This window comes from Aulonocara sp. 'chitande type north' Nkhata Bay, linkage group LG7 (genome assembly GCF_057382095.1).
Source record: "Aulonocara sp. 'chitande type north' Nkhata Bay isolate Kocher_YH1m ecotype deep benthic linkage group LG7, A_spYH_male_GT1.1, whole genome shotgun sequence".
Lineage (NCBI taxonomy): Eukaryota > Metazoa > Chordata > Actinopteri > Cichliformes > Cichlidae > Aulonocara > Aulonocara sp. 'chitande type north' Nkhata Bay.
In genome coordinates this window covers 58,482,647-58,505,795 of record NC_141350.1, presented here as the reverse complement: position 1 = coordinate 58,505,795, position 23,149 = coordinate 58,482,647, and the positions used below count along the sequence as shown (strand labels likewise).

At 39.9% G+C, this 23,149-nt stretch overlaps 1 protein-coding gene across 3 annotated transcripts in view; it reads right to left on the bottom strand.

Annotated features, from left to right (window-relative positions):
• The window catches only part of dennd1a (DENN/MADD domain containing 1A), a 41,992-nt gene that overhangs the window by 6,254 nt on the left and 12,589 nt on the right, over positions 1-23,149 (bottom strand). Inside the window, exons 6-21 of one of the 3 annotated variants that reach the window (XM_086301633.1) lie at positions 19,698-19,767; positions 19,278-19,358; positions 18,947-19,000; positions 17,821-17,931; positions 15,319-15,419; positions 14,879-14,924; positions 14,618-14,719; positions 14,386-14,511; positions 10,416-10,517; positions 10,126-10,213; positions 9,970-10,010; positions 7,311-7,382; positions 6,904-6,960; positions 6,551-6,703; positions 3,636-3,700; positions 2,196-2,333 (exon numbers count right to left, since the gene is read on the bottom strand). In XM_086301633.1, coding sequence (XP_086157759.1) covers positions 2,196-2,333; positions 3,636-3,700; positions 6,551-6,703; positions 6,904-6,960; positions 7,311-7,382; positions 9,970-10,010; positions 10,126-10,213; positions 10,416-10,517; positions 14,386-14,511; positions 14,618-14,719; positions 14,879-14,924; positions 15,319-15,419; positions 17,821-17,931; positions 18,947-19,000; positions 19,278-19,358; positions 19,698-19,767 — 1,407 coding nt within the window. The remainder of the gene's footprint in view (positions 1-2,195; positions 2,334-3,635; positions 3,701-6,550; positions 6,704-6,903; positions 6,961-7,310; positions 7,383-9,969; positions 10,011-10,125; positions 10,214-10,415; positions 10,518-14,385; positions 14,512-14,617; positions 14,720-14,878; positions 14,925-15,318; positions 15,420-17,820; positions 17,932-18,946; positions 19,001-19,277; positions 19,359-19,697; positions 19,768-23,149) is intronic. The other 2 variants (XM_086301634.1, XM_086301635.1) reach the window with 2 other exon arrangements.

The following is a 23,149-nucleotide window of genomic DNA, read 5'->3' as shown; positions in this document are numbered from 1 at the left end:
GTGTATTTTCTTTATGTTAGTTCATTTTTAACTTGTAGTTCTAAATTGGAAGATTATTGTGATATTGAAATATAAAAAAAAAATTGTACTCTATTATTTTTTCATCGCTCAAAATAAGCGTCACACTGGCGGAAGCCGGTATGCTCGCCGAAACGCCGTGCATTTATCGAGACTTTCAACCCCAGGTAGGCCAGTTATGGATCTTCGGATCCACATTATGTCAGCAGCTATTCGCCACCGTGAACTATGTTAAAAACAAACACCACTCATGCCTCACAGATGACAGCTTACAGTCCTGCGTAAAGATGAAAGTGACTTCGTACAGCCAAGATCTGCAGACGCTGTGCGCAGAGGTTCAGGAGCAGAAGTCCCATTGTAAACATACCACGGCAGACCCGACGATGTCTCCATGAACACGCTTTTCAGCATCTCTTTATTGACCACTTTTCACACACGGTTGCTGTACGCATACAGCCGGCTGTAGCTTTGCAGCTCACAGCCCGACACATACCAACAACAGCATAGATAGCACAGACGTAAAGGCGGCGTGGCGTGATTGCGGGTCCCGCTCAGGTGCGTCCGCCTCCCCTGCAGCGGCGCTGCAGACCACGCCCTCCACACACATTAACCAGGTAAAATACATATTTAGGCAGAATTTTGCAAATCTCTATTTTTCATCTTTTAGCAGCATAGTGCTTTTTTTTCCAATTATTTTTTAAAAGTCAGGTCAAGGCTCCAAAATCCCAAAGGCGATATAAGGGTGGCGGCTCACAGTTTTTGTTTGCTGGATTCTTTTAGTTCAGCTGGGTGTCTTTCCTTTTGTTATATTGCTTTAAGAGTTCAAAATGTGTTAATTACATTAATAAAATGTAATTTTCTCTGTAGCACTTCATGGATTTCATAAGCAACACACCTTAGTTGTTCACACAAAGCATAAAGGTAAAAAACAATATATACAGTGTTATCTTCATTTTAGATGTCAAAAAGTATTTGCGGCTCCCAGTGTTTTCTTTTGCGTGGAAACCGGGTCCAAATGGCTCTTTGGGTGTTAAAGGTTGCAGACCCCTGACCCAGACCATAATTATGGGGACCCCACCCTAGAGTCAGGCATAGGGGAGGGGCTCACTTGAGAGCACCTGGTGCCTTAACCTATGGAGCCTGCCCAGGCTCAGCCTGAATGAGTCACATAGGCCAGTCCTACCATAGGCCCACCAACTGATCTGTGGCTGGAACAATAGGGGTCTGCTGTTTTTTTCGTTTCTGCTTTTTCATTTTAACCTGTTTTGGTCCCTGGATGCTTAAACTTGCATGGCTTTGAACACTTCACTGTCTCTAAAAAGCCTGGAGTAGAGGATTGGGGAGAGGAAGGTCAGGCCATCTCTGGTTAAACAGCTGATCCAGGTAATCATTACAAATTGGATGGATGGATAGATGGATCAACGGAGTATAATAGTACTAAAAAAAAGCATCTACAGTACTAAAAAGACATGTTAACATAGAAGTAAAAGAAGAGCTGTGCTTATCACTGTACAGTGATAAGCACAGCATCGTCACCTTAGATTAAGAAGGCTCTTGGATTTATTTTCCTAGTTGGTTGGGAAATTTGTTTGTGAAGTTTCCATATTGTTACCCTGACTTTCTCCCAAGTCTGAAGATCTGTATACTTACAGGTTTTTTTGTTTGTTTGTTTTTTACAACCGTAATGCATTTTACTGGTATACATTTCATTTCTTTAGAGATATTTAACCACCATTAGATAACATCTCTGGAGTAGGTTGCACTCACAAGGATAATTTTCTATGGAAGAGAAGTCATATGATCTGTGGAACACCCATTTGTGATTGGTCAGATGCTTCCCACACCACCCCTTTCACCCTTGAGTTGATAACAACCCTCAACAACATATGACCACTTATCCTTGTCACCAATTTTCCACCCCAATAATTGAAAGATATCCTGGGTATGTTGAACTTACTTTAGATCCCAGGTTTCATAAGCCCGTACCAACAACATAACATCGTTTTGTTTCCCTAATCGTACTAATTGTACAAATGTCCCTATCCAAGAACCTATCCAAATGTACAGCTTTAAAAGTAGCTATGCACAGACATGCCCACAATTACTGAAAGAGAAAAGGAATAAGAAAGGCTTGTTGATGAACCAAACAGTGCAAAGTCAATCAGGGAAATGCATACAGAGGCGACCACTCAAAAGGGACCGAGAAGAAAAAGCTGTCAGGAAACCCAGAGATGGACTCATTGTCGTATTGGAGCTCATCTCCAGACGAATCCTCAGACAGAAAGACTGTGTAGTGACGAGTAGGACGGACAGGGCTACAGTGACAAGAGGAAAGACAACAGAAAATACACAGTTCATTACACAGGGGGCAGAAAGCAAGAGGCACATTAAGAAGAGAAATTAGAAGAATTAGAAGTTTTCTAGTTGATTATTGATTTGAATGGGCAAAGAGTTTGTTGAAAAAGAAAATAATCCAAATTTTTGGCACTCCTTCAAGTAAATCCTTAATTTTTTCTCATTTCCAATGATGCAAATCTTGTTCCTGTAATGGTGCACACAGCTTCTGTCCTATTGCTCCATCTTTATGATGTCAAAAAGGGGGGATGTACTTATATAGGCATCACAGAAGTCCCTTCCACCTAATGTTCAAAATATCTGTTTACACAGTGTAGCCAATCAGAAGAAAGGTGGTTTAAAACAGTTTATTTCAGACATAGGGGCTAAAGGGCTGCACCAACGCCCATCACAAAATGTATTGATTTGTCTGAATTGTGAGTGATGCACCAAGAGGCAATTGAAGGGAGTCTGATTTGTGTCTAACTCAGTACAGCAGTACAGAACAACTGTTTCACCATCATCAATATCTTTCAGTGGTACCAAACAAACATTCCAATTATACTCTTAGTCGAGTCGCTTTTGACCAGGATATGTTGTTCAATGCGCCATGTTAGACAAATATGTAGGACTGCTTTCTTCAATTTGTGTAATCTCTCTAAAATTAGAAATATCCTGTTAACTTAAAGACCTCATGGTACCCTATTATCCCAATAGAGCACTTCGTTCTCAGGCTGAAGGTTTACCTGTGGCTCTTAGGATATTTAAAAGTAGAATGGGAGGGAGAGCCTTCCGGTTGCAGGTCCTTCTTCTGTGGAACCAGCTCCCAGCTTGGATTAGGGACACAGACACTCTCTACTTTTAACATTAGATTTAAGACTTTTCTGTTTTGACAAAGCTTATAGTTAGGGTTGGATCAGGAGGCCTTGAACCCACCCTTAGTTATGAGTTATTATTAATGTCTGGCTCTCTTTCACAGCATGTCTTTTGTCTCGTCTATCTCCATTTACCCCCACCGGTCGTGGCAGGTGGATGCTGAGATTATATTATCAGTTTATATGTGGATTATATATGGAGACCCATTTTAATATGATGAACTTAGAAGTGTCCAGGTATGTTGATTGTAGATATTAACAAGGTTAAAGAAACCCCCATGTTTTTTGAATCCTTTAGGCCCACAATTTATCCACTGCCTTTTCCAACAAGGGAACATTAACCTTATCTCTTGACTGAACAAACTCAAAAACAGTGGAATTTGCTGTTTATAAATAAAGTATGCTTACTGGTCAATGCTGCTTTCCAGACTCAGATTGCTGCTTGGTCTTTTCAACAGCACTGGTGGCCGAGCCTGTGGACATGACGAAATAGGAGAGAAAGGAGAAATTTTAATGTCAGAAATACAAATAATGTACCACTATCTAAAGAAAGATAGATATAGATTGTTATACATATATTGTGTATATATACAGTGGCTTGCAAAAGTATTTGGCCCCCTTGAACTTTTCCACATTTTGTCACATTACAGCCACAAACATGAATCAATTTTATTGGAATTCCACGTGAAAGACAAATACAAAGTAGTGTACATGAGAAGTGTAACGAAAATCCTACATGATTCCAAACATTTTTTACAAATAAATAACTGAAAAGTGGAGTGTGCGTAACTACTCAGCCCCCTGAGTCAATACTTTGTAGAACCACCTTTTGCTGCAATTACAGCTGCCAGTCTTTTAGGGTCTGTCTCTACCAGCTTTGCACATCTAGAGACTGAAATATTTGCCCATTCTTCTTTGCAAAACAGCTCCAGCTCAGTCAGATTAGATGGACAGCGTTTGTGAACAGCAGTTTTCAGATCTTGCCACAGATTCTCGATTGGATTTAGATCTGGACTTTGACTGGGCCGTTCTAACACATGGATATGTTTTGTTTTAAACCATTCCATTGTTGCCCTGGCTTTATGTTTAGGGTCGTTGTCCTGCTGGAAGGTGAACCTCCGCCCCAGTCTCAAGTCTTTTGCAGACTCCAAGAGGTTTTCTTCCAAGATTGCCCTGTATTTGGCTCCATCTATTTTCCCCATCAACTCTGACCAGCTTCCCTGTCCCTGCTGAAGAGAAGCACCCCCAGAGCATGATGCTGCCACACCATATTTGACAGTGGTGTGTTCAGAGTGATGTGCAGTGTTAGTTTTCCGCCACACATAGCGTTTTGCATTTTGGTCTCATCTGACCAGAGCACCTTCATCCACATGTTTGCTGTGTCCCCCACATGGCTTGTGGCAAACTGCAAACGGGACTTCTTATGGTTTTCTGTTAACAATGGCTTTCTTCTTGCCACTCTTCCATAAAGGCCAACTTTGTGCAGTGCACGACTAATAGTTGTCCTATGGACAGATTCCCCCACCTGAGCTGTAGATCTCTGCAGCTTGTCCAGAGTCACCATGGGCCTCTTGGCTGCATTTCTGATCAGCGCTCTCCTTGTTCGGCCTGTGAGTTTAGGTGGACGGCCTTGTCTTGGTAGGTTTACAGTTGTGCCATACTCCTTCCATTTCTCAATGATCGCTTGAACAGTGCTCCGTGGGATGTTCAAGGCTTGGGAAATCTTTTTGTAGCCTAAGCCTGCTTTAAATTTCTCAATACCTTTATCCCTGACCTGTCTGGTGTCTAAATCCAATCGAGAATCTGTGGCAAGATCTGAAAACTGCTGTTCACAAACGCTGTCCATCTAATCTGACTGAGCTGGAGCTGATTTGCAAAGAAGAATGGGCAAGAATTTCAGTCGCTAGATGTGCAAAGCTGGTAGAGACAGACCCTAAAAGACTGGCAGCTGTAATTGCAGCAAAAGGTGGTTCTACAAAGTATTGACTCAGGGGGCTGAGTAAATACGCACACCCCACTTTTCAGTTATTTATTTGTAAAAAATGTTTGGAATTATGTATGATTTTCGTTCCACTTCTCACGTGTACACCACTTTGTATTTGTCTTTCACGTGGAATTCCAATAAAATTGATTCATGTTTGTGGCTGTAATGTGACAAAATGTGGAAAAGTTCAAGGGGGCCGAATACTTTTGCAAGCCACTGTGTATGTGTGTATATATATATATATATATGTATGTATGTGTGTGCATATATACAGTGGTCCCTCGCTATAACGCGGTTCACCTTTCGCGGCCTCGCTGTTTCGCGGAACAACTCTTTCCAATAGCTTTAGCTCATAGCTCATTATCTTTTCCACTCTATAGTTACTACAGCTCCGCCCATTACCTTTGTTCTGTTTTATGTCATGTTTTCCAGTCACTGTGTATTTATATACCACTCTGTATTTAATATTAGTTACTATTAATCTCTGGCTATCTTCCACAATGTGTCCTTGTCCTACCTTTCTCCCTTTACATTTTTTCCTCACTGACCAAAGTTCTTGCTCACAGGGGGGTCATCTGATTATTGGGATTTTCTGTTTTTTCTCTGTATTATTGTAGGGTCTTTAACGTACAATGTAAAGCACCTTAAGGCAACTGCTGTTGTGATTTTGCCCTATATAAATAAAACTGAAACTGAACTGAATTCTTGAAAACTGGGACCAGTACACTTCTTCTCTGCTCTTCAGACTTCCTTTCACTTTGAGTTAATCAATCTGGTTAGTCCATTGCCCTCTCTTCTATACAACTCCATACTTCACAGGACTTTTTTTTCCTGTGCCCAAGTGATTTCAAACATTCACATACAGACTCAGACTAATGGATCCATCAGAGGCAATCCTTAGTAGATCCCTGATTCCATCATTCAAACAACCTTCCAATTTGTAAATGAACCACTTTGCCACCCATAAGCTGTTTCTTAATTATTTGCAATGAATAGCTGTACAGGTGTACCTAATAATACAGCCCATGATTGTATATAGTTTAAAAAAATAATTACACACGTCAGCTTATCTACTCTGGAACGTAAATATATAGATAGTGCTTTGCGAGCACATTTTAATCTTTTTTTTCCAAATTTAAATAATTACAATATACAATATCAGTCTCATATTTTTGTACTGGGAGATGCAATCAAACATAATGCTACAAACAGAATAATGCTATTTTAACACACCACATTTAAATCCCCCTTTGACATAGCATTTCAGGTGTGCTATGACATAAGTGTTTCATATGAAACGTTTTTAGCGTTTTTACATTGTCACATCCTTTTTGCCCACCTGTCCCAAGTGCATAGTGACTGGCCGACTGTCTTCCCAGTTTTGCAGTGACCTGTTGCTTCTAGCTGCACCAGTGGAGGTGGAAAATCCTGCTGTGCTGTCATCATCAGTCACTGCTGACCCCTCAGTGGAGAGTCCATTCTCTGCTTGCTCCTGCAGTGGTGGGGGGGGACACAGGAAAAAGAAAAGTTAACAAAGGTGAAAGTAGTGATGGCAGAGAAGGAAAAGAAGGACAGAGGCTGCATGCTGTGGCTGGAAGGCCATAGGGTCAAAAATGACAGATTAGGGAAGCCATCATTATAATTCATGATTAAAACTCCCAAATGATTCAGAGCAGGAAAACAAATCAATACCTTTTGCTTCAACCGACTCTTGACTTCTCTGATCCTCATTTTTGCATGGTCCTTGGCCTGTTGAGCACATAAGCACACATAGGTCATTGCCATTGTGAATGTATTTACATCTTCTTATGATTCTTACATTTCAAAGGAAAGTTGAGGCAAGTCTCATCTACACAGTGAAACTACGTAAATAAGAATAAAGGTGCAGAGTATCACCCACGTCGACACCTCATGCTCACAGATCCTTTATACTTTTCAGAGGAGCTCTGTTAATTAAACCTTGAAACAATATAGCTTTGTAACACACAAGGTTTGTTGCTGATATGGTTGATCACCATGTTAGCTCATATTGTAACACAGGGGATTAATATTAACAGCTGATACATGGAAGAAATTTCAAAAGTCACTAAAGTGCTCACAAATTTATAAACTGTCTTCATAGCTGGGTTTGCTTTGGTCTTCACTGTGTTGAAGATGGCTCCACCACCTTTCTGCAAAACAAACAAAATTGTTATATATTTATATATATTACGATTAATTTTTAGTTGAACCAGTATCATCAAAGTTCTCAAACTCCAATCAAAATCCTTAAAACCAGTTGAAACATTAAATTAACATTAGCCCATCAAAGTTTCTGTCTCAAAAAGGAGAGGCGGGTGTCTACTAATCTGAAGGTCAATGGTTCAATCCCAGGCACCTGTGGTCTGCATGTTGAAGTATCCTTGGGCAAGATATCAAAAAATCAGATTCCCCTGATGCACACTTGAGTGTATGAATGTTAGGTTAAAAGTACTTAGGAACAGAAAATAATTTGCTTATATGAAAGTACGGGTGAATGAGTCTTATGGTAAGAAAGCACTTTGACTCCTCAAATAGAGTAGAAAAGTGCTATATAGGTACTAATCCATTTACCATTTTGTTAGCAGTGATTTAACCAACATGGAAAAAACAAGGGAAATGGTGTCTTTCCCAGTTTGCAACAATTTTTAATCTTTTATTCAGAGTGTTATCAGTGTCATTCTGCATTATGTGATACCCCACATACAAGAAACCTGTTAAAGCCTCTTAAAAATGTTACTCATGGAAATAACTGGTGATATGAAATAACTATTGAAACGTCACCAATTTTCTTTCTTTCTTTCCATAGATTTTCAATTGGTCAGGTAATTGGTTGGGCCATTCTAGCAGCCTTGTTTTCTTTCTCTGAAACCAACTGAGAATTTCCTTGGCTGTGTTTGGGACCATTGTCTTGCTGAAACGTCCACCTTAATTTCATCTTGGTATATGGTATTGGTATATTGGTATTTCGTTATCTTGGTATATGCAGCTGATTTTTAATCAAGAATGAACCAGTCATTTGTTTAATTTATCCTTCCTTAAATTATATGAAGTGTGCCATAATGAAAAACAGTCCCATGCCATGATGTTCCCACATCCATCATCAACCTTTTGACTTCAAAATATGGTGTGTATTATGGCAAAAACATTCAATTTTGTTCTCATATGAGATGTTTCTTGTGTGACACCTTGGTAATGAGACATCTTTTTTTATAACCCATCAGTTAGGACAAAAACAGCTGATATTATTTTGCACTAAGTGGCAGGTTTTTAACTACTGATGAATTTCAGCTGGTGTCATGATTTTGTTTTCACCTCCCTTTCGTCACCTGCTTGGTTCTTTTTCCCTGCGTTATTTCGTATTATTACACAATTTATGGACATTGTGTAATAATCTATGATTTGATTTCTTTGCATGTGTGGATTGAATGGATAGCTACCAACATCTGGTGAGAATTTTATGCCAACAGCATCTTTAGAAATATATTTATTTAGAAAATTGGTGATGTGTTCAATACTTATTATACCTGTTGTATTTTTATTTTTATATATTAGCACCTACAATTATATAAAGCACTGAAACACATAGAACAAAGTGAGTCGAATAAAGGAGTGAATGCAACATAACATTGTCTATTTGCAGAATCAGACAACACGATGTGTTTATACACATCCGCATTTAATCATTAAGTATTATTAATCTCCGGCTCTCTTCCACAGCATGTCTCTGTCCTGTCTTCATCATCTCACCCCCAAGTGGTCTTGGCAGATGGCCACCCCTCCCTGAGCCTGGTTCTGCTGAAGATCTCTTCCTGTTAAAGGGGAGTTTTTCTTTCCCACTGTCACCAAAGTGCTTGCTCGAGGGGGAGGGTTCTAATTGTTGAGTTTCTCTCAGTTTTCTCTGTATTATTGTAGGGTCTTTGCCTTATAATATAAAACACCTTGAGGCCTCTGGTGTCGTGAATTGATGCTATATAAATAAAAGTGAACTGACTTGAAAACTTGGTTATCCAATATGACAATGATCCCAAGTACACCACCAAATCTACAACGGCATGACTGTAAAAGGAAAGAATGAAGTTGCTGCACTAGTCAAAGTCCAGGCCTCAACCTGACTAAAGCACTCTGTGTAAATAAAACCTGGAATGTTGCACAAAGAAATGGGCACAAATTCCAAAAGAGAGAGGCTGAAAAATTTATACAGAAAACAATTATTTCAAGTTACTGCTAAAAGTGGCTATGCAAGTTATTGAATCATGGGATATATATAGTGTTTTTCACACGTTTCGACAGAGATTTGTGCTGGTGTGTGAGACCATGACCTAACAGCATAGCAGATAACTGAAACAATATTTCAAAAATTGATACAATTGCCAAAAAAACCTACATGTTCAACCCTCTGGAGCCATTTATTTTTAAAATTAATTCCATTAGATGCTGAATTTTCAAAATTTCCATGATTTCTATCTTAGCAAACAGCTGTTGTCAACAGATGGGTAAAATTTTACTCTTGATTTATATGCTTTTGACTATAAGTAAAATATATAATTTAAAAACTTCCTGAATTCTTCTTTTTCCTTCTAACAAAACAAGATAATTGAGATGACATATGTTTACATGTTTCAATAATATCTACAGCTGCAGAGTGCAGTGCAGGTTGAGGGATTACCCTCTTAACCCCTTTGATTTTATGGATACAACTTGGTTAAGAAACTAATCTTAGTATTCAGATGTGCTTACCTTTACAGTGAACAACCACTGGTGGTAGGTTTTGTCACTGCCTGTGGGGGAGAAACAAAAATACACAGCATCAAGCAGGTGGAATACTGGATACTAGATGAGGAAATTTCATATCCTATTACAGAGCATAAATAGTATTCCAGTGTGAATACTGACCTGCATATTCACTCATGTTGATCTCCTCCTCAAAGATGTCACTAAAACCTTCGCCTGAGTTCAGCAGGTCTAAGCGGCCGTCAATGAACTGCAGGTCAAACCAAAACACATGAGCCAGCAAAAGGAAGCTTGTGTGTGTGCGTGTGGCCTTTTATAGTAAAATGTATTTATTTTTATTTTATCTTTACACTTTCACAGTGAAGACATTGTGCCAGTACAGGTAAAGGTTAGTAGGCTAATGTTTAGTGTTAGGCACAGAGACACAGTGAGGGGTGTAAGCATATAAATACCTGTTTGAATAACTGCAGCTGAATGGCATTCTGAAGGAACTGTCTCATGGCACTCGACCGATGGTTTAGAAAGGTTTCTTCATTAAATGTTATACGTTCTTCCTAAAATGCAGAAAAAAATACCAACTGTCACAGTACTTTATAATAGTGTATAACTCAGGGATGTGAAAAAAAAAGTTTCACATGATGCCATAATCACATTGTTTTCTTTTTCACATCACTGCAGTTATAAAGTAGTGTCTTACATAAAGGAGCAAAGAAACCAAATTTAGTCCATCCTATGGTGACTGACATCTGACATTCCTTTCGAGCTCAGCCCCTCAGGGTTTAAATGCTTGGAATTAATACTACACGTACTTTGCCTTCACAGTTTTCTGAAAATTAGAGCCCCCTGCTATCCCTTTGTCACCAATAGGCAGGACTAATGTTATCAAAATGAATGTGCTACCCAGGTTTCTCTTTTTATGTCAGGGGAAATAGTATTCCCCTATTTCTGTCCAAACAGTTTTTTAAGTCCTCAGACCAGATGGTTTCTTCTTTTCTGTGGAAGGGCTCTCTCTATTGCAAAAGTTCACCTCTAATGGGGATCTTTCCCTACCAAAATTTTTGATGTATTACTGGTCTTCACATACTTAAACGTAAATTCACTTACTGCCTAAATTCACCAGATCTGATTTGGTGTAAACTTGAAATTCAATTTTCCCACCTTTTTCACCCACCTCTCTTATCTATTATTAAACTTCTTCTAAATCTTCTGTTACTTTAAATCCCATAGTGCTCTCTACACTTAAGATTTGGTCTCAGTTTAGATCTCATTATAAATTCATATCTTCCTCTAGCAGAATACTGTTGTTAAGAAATCGTCATTTCCCCCTGCCACCACCTATGCCGCTTACTTGATCTGGCATAAAAGAGGCATAAAAACCATGCAAGCCCTTCACAAAGAGAATGTCTTTCTTAGCTTTTCAGAGCTGTCCCCAAAATTTAACCTGCCTCCTTCTCACTTGTTTCTCTGCTTTTAAATTAGACACTGTATTTCATCACTGTTTCCAAATTTTCCAAATTCTCCCTGCTGACCCACCATGTGTTGACCTTCTGGTTCTTAGGCCTAATCAGAAATTAACTCTATCTAATATATATCATACACTTATGGCGACTGAATCTGACTCATCAAGTAAAATCTGAACTGCGTGGGAGCGTCAAATAGGTGCTGAAGTGTTTGAATCATGGTGGGATAACATGATTCTCGCCATACTTTCAAGTACACCATGTGCTATGTTATGGCTTGTACAGTTTGAAGTTTTAAACAGTCAATTTTCCAAATTCCCATTTATCTAAAATCTTTCCTTCAGTTCTAGATCAGTGTGACAGATGTCAAACCTCACATTGTAACCTAAGTCATATGTTTTTCTTCTATCCAAGTTTGCACAGATTCTGGAGTGATTTCTTTTCTGTACTTTCAGGACTTTTTGAAATCCAGATCAGAAAAGACCCTCTAATTGCCATATTTGGAGTTACAATGACACCTCTTAACTAGGGGTGCAACGATACACAAAATTCACGGTTCGGTTCGGTTCGATACTTTGGTGTCACGGTTCGATATTTTTTCGATACAAAAAAATGTTCATGCATTTTTAATTTGTCATTTATTAAAATTATAAATATATATTTTAACTCAAAAGTACAGTTTTTAAATTTAACCCTAACCCTTGTGCGTGTTTTTTATTTTGACAGCGAATGCGCACCTGCGGACCACTTATGTGCAGCCCTGGTTATTTAGCTCATCATATCGCAGCCACAGAAATTCTTTTGTCCATGAAACCATAAAGCTGCACTTTCTTTTTGCCTTATAGTCTGATTTGTCATAACTTCTCCGTTTTGTGGTAAGCTTTTCTTTGGCTGTCACTTCTTCACCCTGACCTGTCTTATTTGGCTCAGCAGAACTGAAATGCTTTTACACGCTCACTCACATAAGCTCAGCGATTCTCTGCGCGATCAACCTCTCACATGTGTAAGCTGCGGGAGATTTCACTTGTCATGTTTGCATAGTAAGCTAACGATTAATAAGACGATGTCAGAGGAATTGGTGCACAAATTATCATCACTCACAGATCAGTGCTGTCGCTCTATATACACAGTTCGCACGATTGCAAAGTGAAAGCAAAAAAACAAGCGCAAATTCAAACGCGACTTCAATATGTCACATATTGACAGTGGCTCACCGATGCCAATGACATAATTACCCAGCTACATTTCTGAAAGAATGCAAAAGCATTGACATATATTTTTCCTACAATAGCCCGACGGGCAGGGAAGAGAAAGATTTTGGTAGCCCGACTGAAAAAAATCGCTAGCTCCAGGACGTCGGGCTAGCGATATTGCAAGCCCTGTATCTGATTGAGGAATCACTCATCTTTGGAAAAGAGAGTTTATTACAGAGAAATGGCTCTTTCCAAAATAAAAGCTATACTATCCGCTTCTTCTGGGCTATATTCTCAGCAGCATAAGGAGAATCATGTGCTAACAGCTGTCTAAATGACTCGGCTAAAGTTAGTAGCATGCTTGCTTTTTTTGTCTGCTTCCACTTGTCTTTGCACTAGGATGATGTCGGCGTAAATGTGCAGTCATATTCGTTGTGTTCCCACTAGTGCTTTCAGGTTAATCTCGTTGAAATGACCTTAACGCCACAACACGGCAAATCTCCGTTAACGAGCTACCGCCGATCACTCCGTGCATGGGGCTAGACGGCCAACACGTTAACGAGTTAACTGCGCTAACACACTAGTTCACACCAATGTAATTGAGCATTGCATGGCACATCCAACATACTGTTTTACTTTAGTCCATGACTTGCTTACCTTCAGGGTCATACGTCACATGAAAACCAAAATAATTCCAAACGCCAGATCTGAATGAGGTTCAATTTGCCTGTTGCAATTTGCCTGTTGCAAGGAGAGCTTAACTTCTGTCTCGCTAGCTTGCCCTGCGACTATGCTGTCTGTGTTGAGCGCTCAGTGGATCTGCGCTCGACAGTGCAGCCTAGGCGGAGTAGTCGAACACAGATTCACTGAGCGCTCAACACAGACAGCATCGTCAGAAGGAAAATTGATAAAAGAAATTACAAATGTTGTATTGTTCGATACATATGCGTACCGAACCGAAAGCACTGTATCGAACGGTTCAATATCGATACGAATATCGTTGCACCCCTACTCTTAACCTATCCCCCAGCAAACTGAGATCTTGGTTTTCTTTTCCCTTCTTGCTAGATGCTGTGACTAAGTTGAAAAGATTTGATATTTATTATTATTTGATTTAGTCACAGCACCCCTCCCTTTTTTTTTTTTTTTTGCTTTCTGTTCTTGTGTTCGTATGACGTTTTGCATATTTTAATATGCTTGGAGAAATCTAATCACATATAAGATGTATATAATGTGTACAAGCTTGTATAACATCTTGACAAAAAATAAAAGAAAAATAAAATCTGAAGTTAAAGTTAGGTAAATGATGACCATAGACACTATAAAACAATTATATTTTATATCAAACTTCTATACTGTCTATGATGATGAGGACTTTCGTTCTTCCGCCTCATTTTTTTTTAAATAATTATCATGAGTACCACATGTTCATATTCCTCAGTCCACTGGGTTAAAATGGAGACTGCACTTTATCTACTTGTAGCCACAGTGAATTGTGGTAATAGAGCACAATAGATGATGGCTTCAACAGATCAGCACTTCCTGCCTCACACCCAAAGCAGACATGCTGACTGCAATTTGCAGTGCACCGTCCAGTTTGGTAAGCAACGGCTTTCATTTGATTTAATACGTGCAAGAAATACCTTGAACATTGACCTTACTTGAATGGTCCTGTTACTTAAACTAACAGTTTAGATTGCAGCAGTTTGAGTGCTTCACATATTATATCTTTGCTCCATTCATGGGTGTGATCTAGTTCGTGCACTGACCGACTCAATCTGCAGCGCACTCCTGTAGCTGCTGAACAGAGCTGCCTGACTCTTGAGGAAGGCTCGAGCCACACAGTCTCCTGTTGTTGCTGAAACCTTCTTCAGTCGACTTTTCAAAGCAGAAACCTTAAGGTATAAAATTTAGTTATTAGAAAACACTTTCAACCTGGAATGGTTGCTCAATTTTTATAAAACTGTTTCTCAACAGGATAGCAGTCCTATAGTTCCTTACCACATCATTGGGAAGGCTTTGGAGGTCATCATAGGGGCTTTCAAGCATGTTTGTATCTACATTAAGGACCACCACATCATCCAGAGCCATCCCTCGAACTTTCTACATGCAGTAGAGAGAAGACATGGCATAATACCAAGTGTCAAAATACACAAAGATTTCTGTATAGACGCCAAACGTTCAAACAACTAGTTCATACCAGAGAAAGAATGACTGAAAACAATTAACTTTTTCTACTAAATGTCAGTTGAACACACCTACCTCCATTAGGCTGGAGTGGACTCCAATGAGGTAAGGCATCGGGGCACTGGGGGGGAAAAAAGCCACACATAGCTATAAATGAGCTAATAGCTTGGTTGTGTAATCTTAACACTGGTTTTCAGTCTAGTTGGCAGGCACTTCCACAACCTATTAAGATATTTTTTCTCATTCAACTCCAGAAACAGTGTGCAAGAGATGCTGCAATTATTTTGCTGATTGCAAGATCATTCAAATTTATCAAGACAAAAGGTAAACATTGAGGAAATTAATTAATCGATTAAAAAAAGGAGTCAGACCAAAAACATGAAGGTGTCTTATTGAAATATGAACTATACTTTACATATAAATTATATTCTGCAGATCGCATTTGAGTGTGCCTTGGCACCATGTGTTTTACCATGTAGAGAATCTGGAGTGTAGATGATGCCCAGTACACTCACCAACAGTAGTCTAACAGATGCTGAGGCAAGACAGGGATGTAAACATGTTGCCAGTGCATTGGAAATAACATGGCTGCAGACCCATGGACACAAGCTGTTAACTGTGAACACCCAAAGAGATGTTTTGTTTTTTAGACAATATGCAAACTGCACCAGAAAAACTGATTCCAAAGTGACCATATAGACCAAAGTGCTGGTCTAGATGGGAAGTAACCAACACAAAATTAAACTATGGTCCCATTAACTTCCAGAAAGATAGAATAGGGTCTAGGATGAGTGCGCTGTGAAGACGATACCCTAGGGCAGACCTTCCCAAAGTGTGGGGCCCGCCCCCTAGAGGGGGCGCAGAGCCATTGCGGGGGGGGGGGGGGGGGGGGGTATGAAAAGGGGAAAAAAACCAAAGAAAACAATGCTTGGACACTGCTAGCACGGGGCTCCCACACAAACGCAAAGCGGGAGGTGAAGCAAACCAACTTCCTTCTGACCCAAAGACTAGAAAATATGGTGAAGCATATCTTCTCTTTGGTTTCACCTGCACAAGTGCTGAGGTAGGTCTCCCCTGCAGAATTGGTTTCCCCTGCATCGGGAGCTGGGCTCTCCAAATCATGGACAAACAGTATCCCACATTCTTGATTTTTAGTTCACAAACACTTCTTGCAATGACTAACTACTCCTGACATTTTGGAGAGGTTAGCTCTTTATACAGAAAAGTTACAGCGGGATACAAATAATATCAGGCTGATCCTACCACGATTTGTTCCCCCTGTCTAAATCACGGACAAACAGTATCCCACATTTTTTGATGTTTTTAAACCCATTTTGCACAGAGAGGCATTTTTTGAAAAATGTATTGACAGCAATGTTGAATATTATTACACGGGAAAAAACAACTACACGTAAAATAAGCACATCGTGACGCCTCTGCCTTTCTAAATGGAGGGACAGTAACTGTGTGTGTATGTAAGCGTGTAAAACCTGCAGACAGTCAGATTAACAGTATTTTGTCTCTATCTGCCATTCTGCAATTCATCTCATGTAAACAATAACGTGGAGCACAGCTGACATAAAAAAAGGCACAAACCTTGGACGTTGCGTGACCAGCTCTGTATTCCTCGTCCACACGTAAACGCAAAAAAGGAGTTTTAAAAAAATCTCAGTTTTCGGTGATTAAAAACGCCGTTTACGTGTGGACGAAACAGCTGCGTTTTCAAAAATACCCGTGTAGGTGCGGACGCAGCGTAAAAAAGTTAGTAGTTTATTTTCTTACTACCTGCAATTTATTGCAGATTACTTGTATTTGCTTAATTGTTTACTAAATGTTTGAGGTGTAAAATAAACCGCAATGGAGCAAAATATGGGTGTGTGTGGTTGGAGGATGTGTGTGTGTGTGTGTGCGTGGGGGGGGGGGGGGGGGGGGGGGCCTTTGTAAAACAAAGGGGGGCCCAGCAAAAAAAGTTTGGGAACCACTGCCCTAGGGTACAGTATCAATCCGTTTTACATTCAGACAGCAACTGTGAAAATACAGTTCAAGTCTTCAGAACTTCAGACTGAAGCCTTGAAATTTTCAGACCTATAATATAGAGACATATTAAAGACTCAGGCTGTAATCTCCAAGTTAATTGTTTTGGTCAATGTGGTTTCATATGTCCTCAATGGACAATTAGGTTTATTTTTATAAAGATGAATTCACAACCTGTCCACTGTTTACTACACTTTTTATCCAGTGATAAATAGGATACCTCTGAATTGTAAAAACAGTCAAGAAAGATTAAGTTCTTGTTCTGTCTATTTGAGGGTTAAAAAATGCTCAAATACTCACTTAAACCACCACTCTCTACTTTGAGGGACTGTAAAACTACGAGATTAAAATTTGGTATAGGGTCTTTAAATATGTTCAATTTATTGTACAAAGAATTTAAAACAAACAAACAGTTAATTCAGAACTGGGTTGGGTGGAAACATTTTCGGAGGTGGAGCAAAGGAGAATAGTGATTTTGTTTTCCTTGATAGCTACCTATATCTTTCATTCAGGTAGTTGGAACAACAGGGATGTGGTTGAAAATTAAAAATAGGAAAACAAATGGAAAAATGTCAAAATCTATATTACAGCTACATTAAAGGTGGCTGGATGTCAAAGGGAAACAAAAAAGCAAAACTGAAAGTGAAATAAACAAAATAAAACCAAAGAGATCTTCATTGGCTTTTGCATTTGATCATATAGCACATTATTTTCCATCGTTCAGTAACAACACTTGCCTGTTTACTACCAGTGTTCTAAATATGGGGTGAAATGATATCTGTGGCCACTTTAAGGGAATTATTTCAAAATGACAGTTTAAAGAAAATCTCTTCATGGTCATTAACAAATTGACAAATTACTGAAATATTCAAGGCCCAACAAATTTCAAATTTCCCACATGTGGGACTAATAAAGGTTATCTTATCTTATCAAACTGGCAGAGCATTAACAGAGAGAAGAAAGAGGAAGTGGACTCTACTTACAGTGCTAAGTTTGCTACAGCAGATGAGGATTCGACGTTCATAAAGCATACTAGCGTACAGATGAAGCATGTTATTGACATCTACTGCTACAAAGTACTCTGTTAGGTTTCTCTGCAAGGATCAAACAAAATAAGAGAAAAAACAAGAGTTAGTTGTGACAGTAAAGACCAGTGAGAATCACAATGTCAACCTGTGAAACTCCATATTGTGCATTTCATTTGATAAATGCAGTGCAATATGGCAGTCATGTTAACTGCACAATGTACATATGTTTTGGCACATTATTTATGCACTCCCTATAGCACTCCCAATCGAAGTTACAGTAGCTGATCTGGACTAGAAACAATCTAATCCAATGATTTTTTTTTGTCATTTTCATTACAAGCGGGACATAGTTGATGACTTTTTAAATTGGCTTGAAGACAGAAGGTACTGCTTCGATGTGACCAAAAACTTGTCTTTCCCAGAAACACAACACTCAGGACCTATGGGAGAAATTGGTAACAGTAATAATGTGTAACAGTTAACTGCCAAGTAATAACTTAATCTAGTGCAAAGTCAGCAACCTTTTAAAAAAACCCAAAAAAAACAAAAAACATTTTGAGTCTATACATTTAGTTTTATGTCCCAGTGATCAATGAAATTCAAATTCTTTCATGTTGGGTAGTTATTTTGACATAAGCTGTCAAGAGGTGAGACTTTGGGTTTACAGGATCAAATATCTGAAGCTATTTTTATTCATTATAATTTTTGATCCTGACAGCCTAGAGCACTTCTATATTTCTGCTCTTACAGAAGAGTACGTCAACTATTTATTTGCAGTAACCCTGTTAATGTACAGCAGATATTACTGTGTCTATGGGTGGAACTTTACCATTCAGTAGGTCTATCTACACACATAGCATGGGATGACCTCAAAAGTCAAAAGATGTTTATGTCCATAAGAAAAAAATACATAAGCACATATTCATGTGCACTCAAAAACCCGTCTAAAGTCTCTAATTTCAAAGTCATAGTTGAGATACGAGTCAGCTGTCAAAACGGTGGGCTTCTGTTTGACAAAATGTAAAGCAGCTTTGAGATTTGACTTTAATGTTTTCAGCATAAAGGAAAAGTAAACACTCACATTCTCAGGTATGCTGGGAAGTTCCTTTGTGTCAGGCACAATGAAATAGGAATGCTAGAGAGAGACAGACAACAAGTGTCTGAGTGCTTCACAGTGTGAATAAAGAATGTAGAAAATCTAAGCAGCATTCCCTGCATGATGATTCATAATAACACCTAGTGTAGTAATCCAGGAGAGCGTCACACTTTAAAGCTAAAAATTAAACTTGTTTCAGGATTTTGTATGGGTGATTCCATTATTCCATTACTTCCTCTGTATGAAGGAAAGGTAATATGTGTTTTCCAGTGTAATTACGAGTTTAGTTGGATGTGATGTGTTGAGTCAGACTCACCACACCAAGGTGAATGGGGACACAAGGTTCAGGGATGGGCAGCGTATACAGTAGCAACAGGAGCTCTTGCCACTGGCTTTCCTAAAAAAATAAATAAATGAAAATAATTAATAAAAAAATTAATCAGAACACGCTAAATGCATGGATAGCATGTCCTCATGCGAATAAATACAAATAGCACAGCCTGAACCGATAACCTGTTATGGTGTAGCTAGAGTCTCAGAAAAAGTCCCAAAACTGCAGCTACATTTGAAAGCCCCAGCAAGCCAGGGCCAATAAACAATGACCGTATCTGATGCTAAAAGTAAAATGGACAGAAGATCTGACATGCATGTATTGGCTAATGAAGAGACTGGCCAATGAATTCCTAACTGAGGTGAAGAAATCCAATTTCAAGATGAATCGTGTGTCATTTCTCACCTGTCCTTTGACAGTGTAATCTGCAAGGATATTAAGCAGCTTGTAGAAAACTTCGAACCAGGGAAGGTAGCTACAAAGTCACAAAACCAGTTTTTAATTAGCACAATTCAAGCAAGATGGAAATCATCTATTTTTAAAAAAGGTAGAGTGCAGTTCATTCAGCAATGGCAGAAATAAAGTGAAACACAGGAAACCACAAAAATGTAGACTGACCAAAAATAAAACAAAAAAACAATAGTAATGACTAAGTGCCAAAGAAGGTATATTGGGTAAAATATTCCAAACAATGTGGTAATTCATGTACTCAACAAAAAAAAAAAGAAGTATAAGGTGCCTTTGAAAAAAAATTAACAATGGTGATAATGTTACAACAAAAGCGTTTTATTCAAAGGTTTTCATAGTTATATAGAGCCTGCAATGGTTTTAAAGCATTGAGACCATGTAATCAAACAATAATGAATATGAGAAGAGACCGAGTAATATATGCTACCAGTCAAACATTTCGACACACTTTTTCATTTAATGGTTTTTCTTTATTTTCAGGACTCTTTACATTGTAGATTCTCACTGAAGGCATCAACACTATGAATTAAACACATGGAATTATGTAATAAACAAAGTGTGAAATAACTCAAAACATATATTTTAGACTCTTCAAAATAGCCACCCTTTGCTTGCTGGGCCTTTTCCCTTCACTCTGCAGTCCATCCTAAACCATCTTGATTGGGTTTAGTCATCTGGCACAGCACTCCATCACTCTTCTTCTTGGTCATATAGCCCTTATACAGTCTGGAGGTGTGTTTGGGGTCATTGCCCTGTTGAAAAGTAAATGGTGGTCCAACTAAATGCAAAACCGGATGGGATGGCATGTTGCTGCAGGATCCTGTGGTAGCCATGCTTGTTCAGTGTGCCTTCAGTTTTGTACATAAAAATTAAATCCCCAACAGTGTCACCAGCAGGGCATGCCCCACACCATCACACCTCCTCCTCCATGCTTCATGGTGGGAACCATGCATATAGAGACTATTTGCTCACCTTTTCTATCTTACACAAAGTGTGGAACCAAAGATCTCAAATTTGGCCCAAACAAATCTCTTCTACTTGTTGCTTTTCTTAGTAGTGGTTTCTTAGCAGCTATTTGACCATAAAGGCCTGATTCCCCAGTCTCCTCTGAACAGTTGATGTAGAGATGTGTCTGCTACTGGAACTCTGTGTGGCATTTATATGGGCTCTAATCTGAGATGCTTTTAACTTGCAATTTCTGAGGCTGGTGACTCCACTGAATTTATCATCAGCAGAAGAGGTGACTCTTGGTCTTCCTTTCCTGGGGGAGTGTTCATGTGAGCCAGTTTGTTTTTTTTTTCCAAATCACTCGATGGTTTTCGTGACTGCACTTGGGGGCATATTCAAAGTTTTAGCAATTTTCCGTATTGAATGACCTTCAGTTCTTAAAGTAGTGATGGAGTGTCATTTCTCTTTACTTAGCTGTTTGGTTCTTGCTATAATATGATTTCCAACAGTTGTCAAATAGGGCTGTCAGCTGTTAGCAACCTGACTTCTGCACAACACAACTAATGGTCGCAACCCTATTAAGAAAGCTAGTAATTCCACAAATAAACTCTGACAAGACACACCTGTCATTATGAAGCTCACTGAGAGAAGGCCAACGGTTTGCAGCGCCATCAACAAAACAAAGGGTGGCTACTTTGAGCAATCTAAAAGAAAATACATATTTAGTTATTTATCAATTTTTTCTTTGCTGTATAATTTCATACAACTTGCTTCATATATTTGATGTCTTCAGTATGTATCTACAATGTAGAAAGTAGTAAAAAAAAAAAAAAGAAAAACCATTAAATGAGAAGGTGTGTCCAAACTTTTGACTGGTGGTGTACATACATGTTAGCTGTATTAGCTAAATTTAATTAATTTAAATTTTATTTTTATAGCAACAAATCACAACAACAGTTCCTCAATATGCTTTATATTCTAAGCTAAAGACCTTACAATAATACAGAGAAAACCTCAACAATCAGATCATCCCCTATGAGCAAGCACTTAGAGACAATGGAAAGTTAAAATTGTTTTAATACACGTGCTCCACCTGGAGACTCTGTTGTCCTGCTGGGAGACTTCAATGCTCACGTGGGTAACGACAGCGAGACCTGGAGGGGCGTGATTGGGAGGAACGGCCTCCCTGATCTGAACCCGAGCGGTGCTCTGTTATTGGACTTCTGTGCTAATCACAGTTTGGCCATAACGAACACCCTGTTCGAACATAAGAGTGTCCATAAGTGCACGTGGCACCAGGACGCTCTAGGCCGTAGGTCGATGATCGATTTTGTAATCGTATCAGCAGACCTGCGACCATATGTTCTGGACACTCGGGTAAAGAGAGGGGCTGAGCTGTCAACTGATCACCACCTGGTGGTGAGTTGGATCAGGTGGCGGGGGAGGACGCTGGACAGACCTGGTGCACCTAAACGCGTAGTGAGGGTGTGCTGGGAACGTCTAGCAGAGGCCCCAGTCCGCGAGATCTTCAACGCACACCTCCGGCAGAGCTTCAACAGCATTCCGAGGGAGACTGGGGACATTGAGTCCGAATGGACCATGTTCAGCGTCTCCATTGCCGAAGCTGCTGCATTGAGCTGCGGCCGCAAGGTGGTTGGTGCCTGCCGTGGTGGTAATCCCCGAACCAAATGGTGGACACCAGAGGTGAAGGGAGCCACCAGGCTGAAGAAGGAGTCCTATCGGGCTTGGTTAGCCTGTGGGACTCCGGAGGCAGCCGACAGGTATCGACAGGCCAAGCGGAATGCGGCTCGGGCAGTGGCTGAAGCAAAAAGTCGGGTGTGGGAGGAGTTCGGAGAGGCCATGGAAAAAGACTTTCGGACTGCCTCGAAGAGATTCTGGCAAACTGTCAGACGTCTCAGGAGGGGAAAGCGGTGCTCTACCTGCACTGTGTATAGTGCTGGCGGAGCGCTGCTGACGTCGACTGAGAAAATTGTCAGGCGGTGGAAGGAATACTTCGAGGACCTCCTTAATCCCACTGACACGTCTTCCGAGGAGGAAGCAGAGTCTGGGGATGAGGGGAATGACCCGCCAATTTCCGGGGGCGAGGTCACTGAGGCAGTTAAACAACTCCTTGGTGGCAGAACCCCTGGTGTTGATGAGGTCCGCCCCGAGTTCCTGAAGGCTCTGGACGTTGTAGGGCTGTCCTGGTTGACACGCCTCTGCAATGTTGCGTGGAGATCAGGGGCAGTACCTGTGGACTGGCAGACCGGGGTGGTGGTCCCCATCTTTAAGAAAGGGGACCGGAGGGTGTGTTCCAACTACAGGGGGATCACACTCCTCAGCCTCCCTGGGAAAGTCTATGCTAGGGTGCTGGAAAGGAGAGTTCGTCCGTTAGTCGAACCTCGGATACAGGAGGAACAATGTGGTTTTCGTCCTGGTCG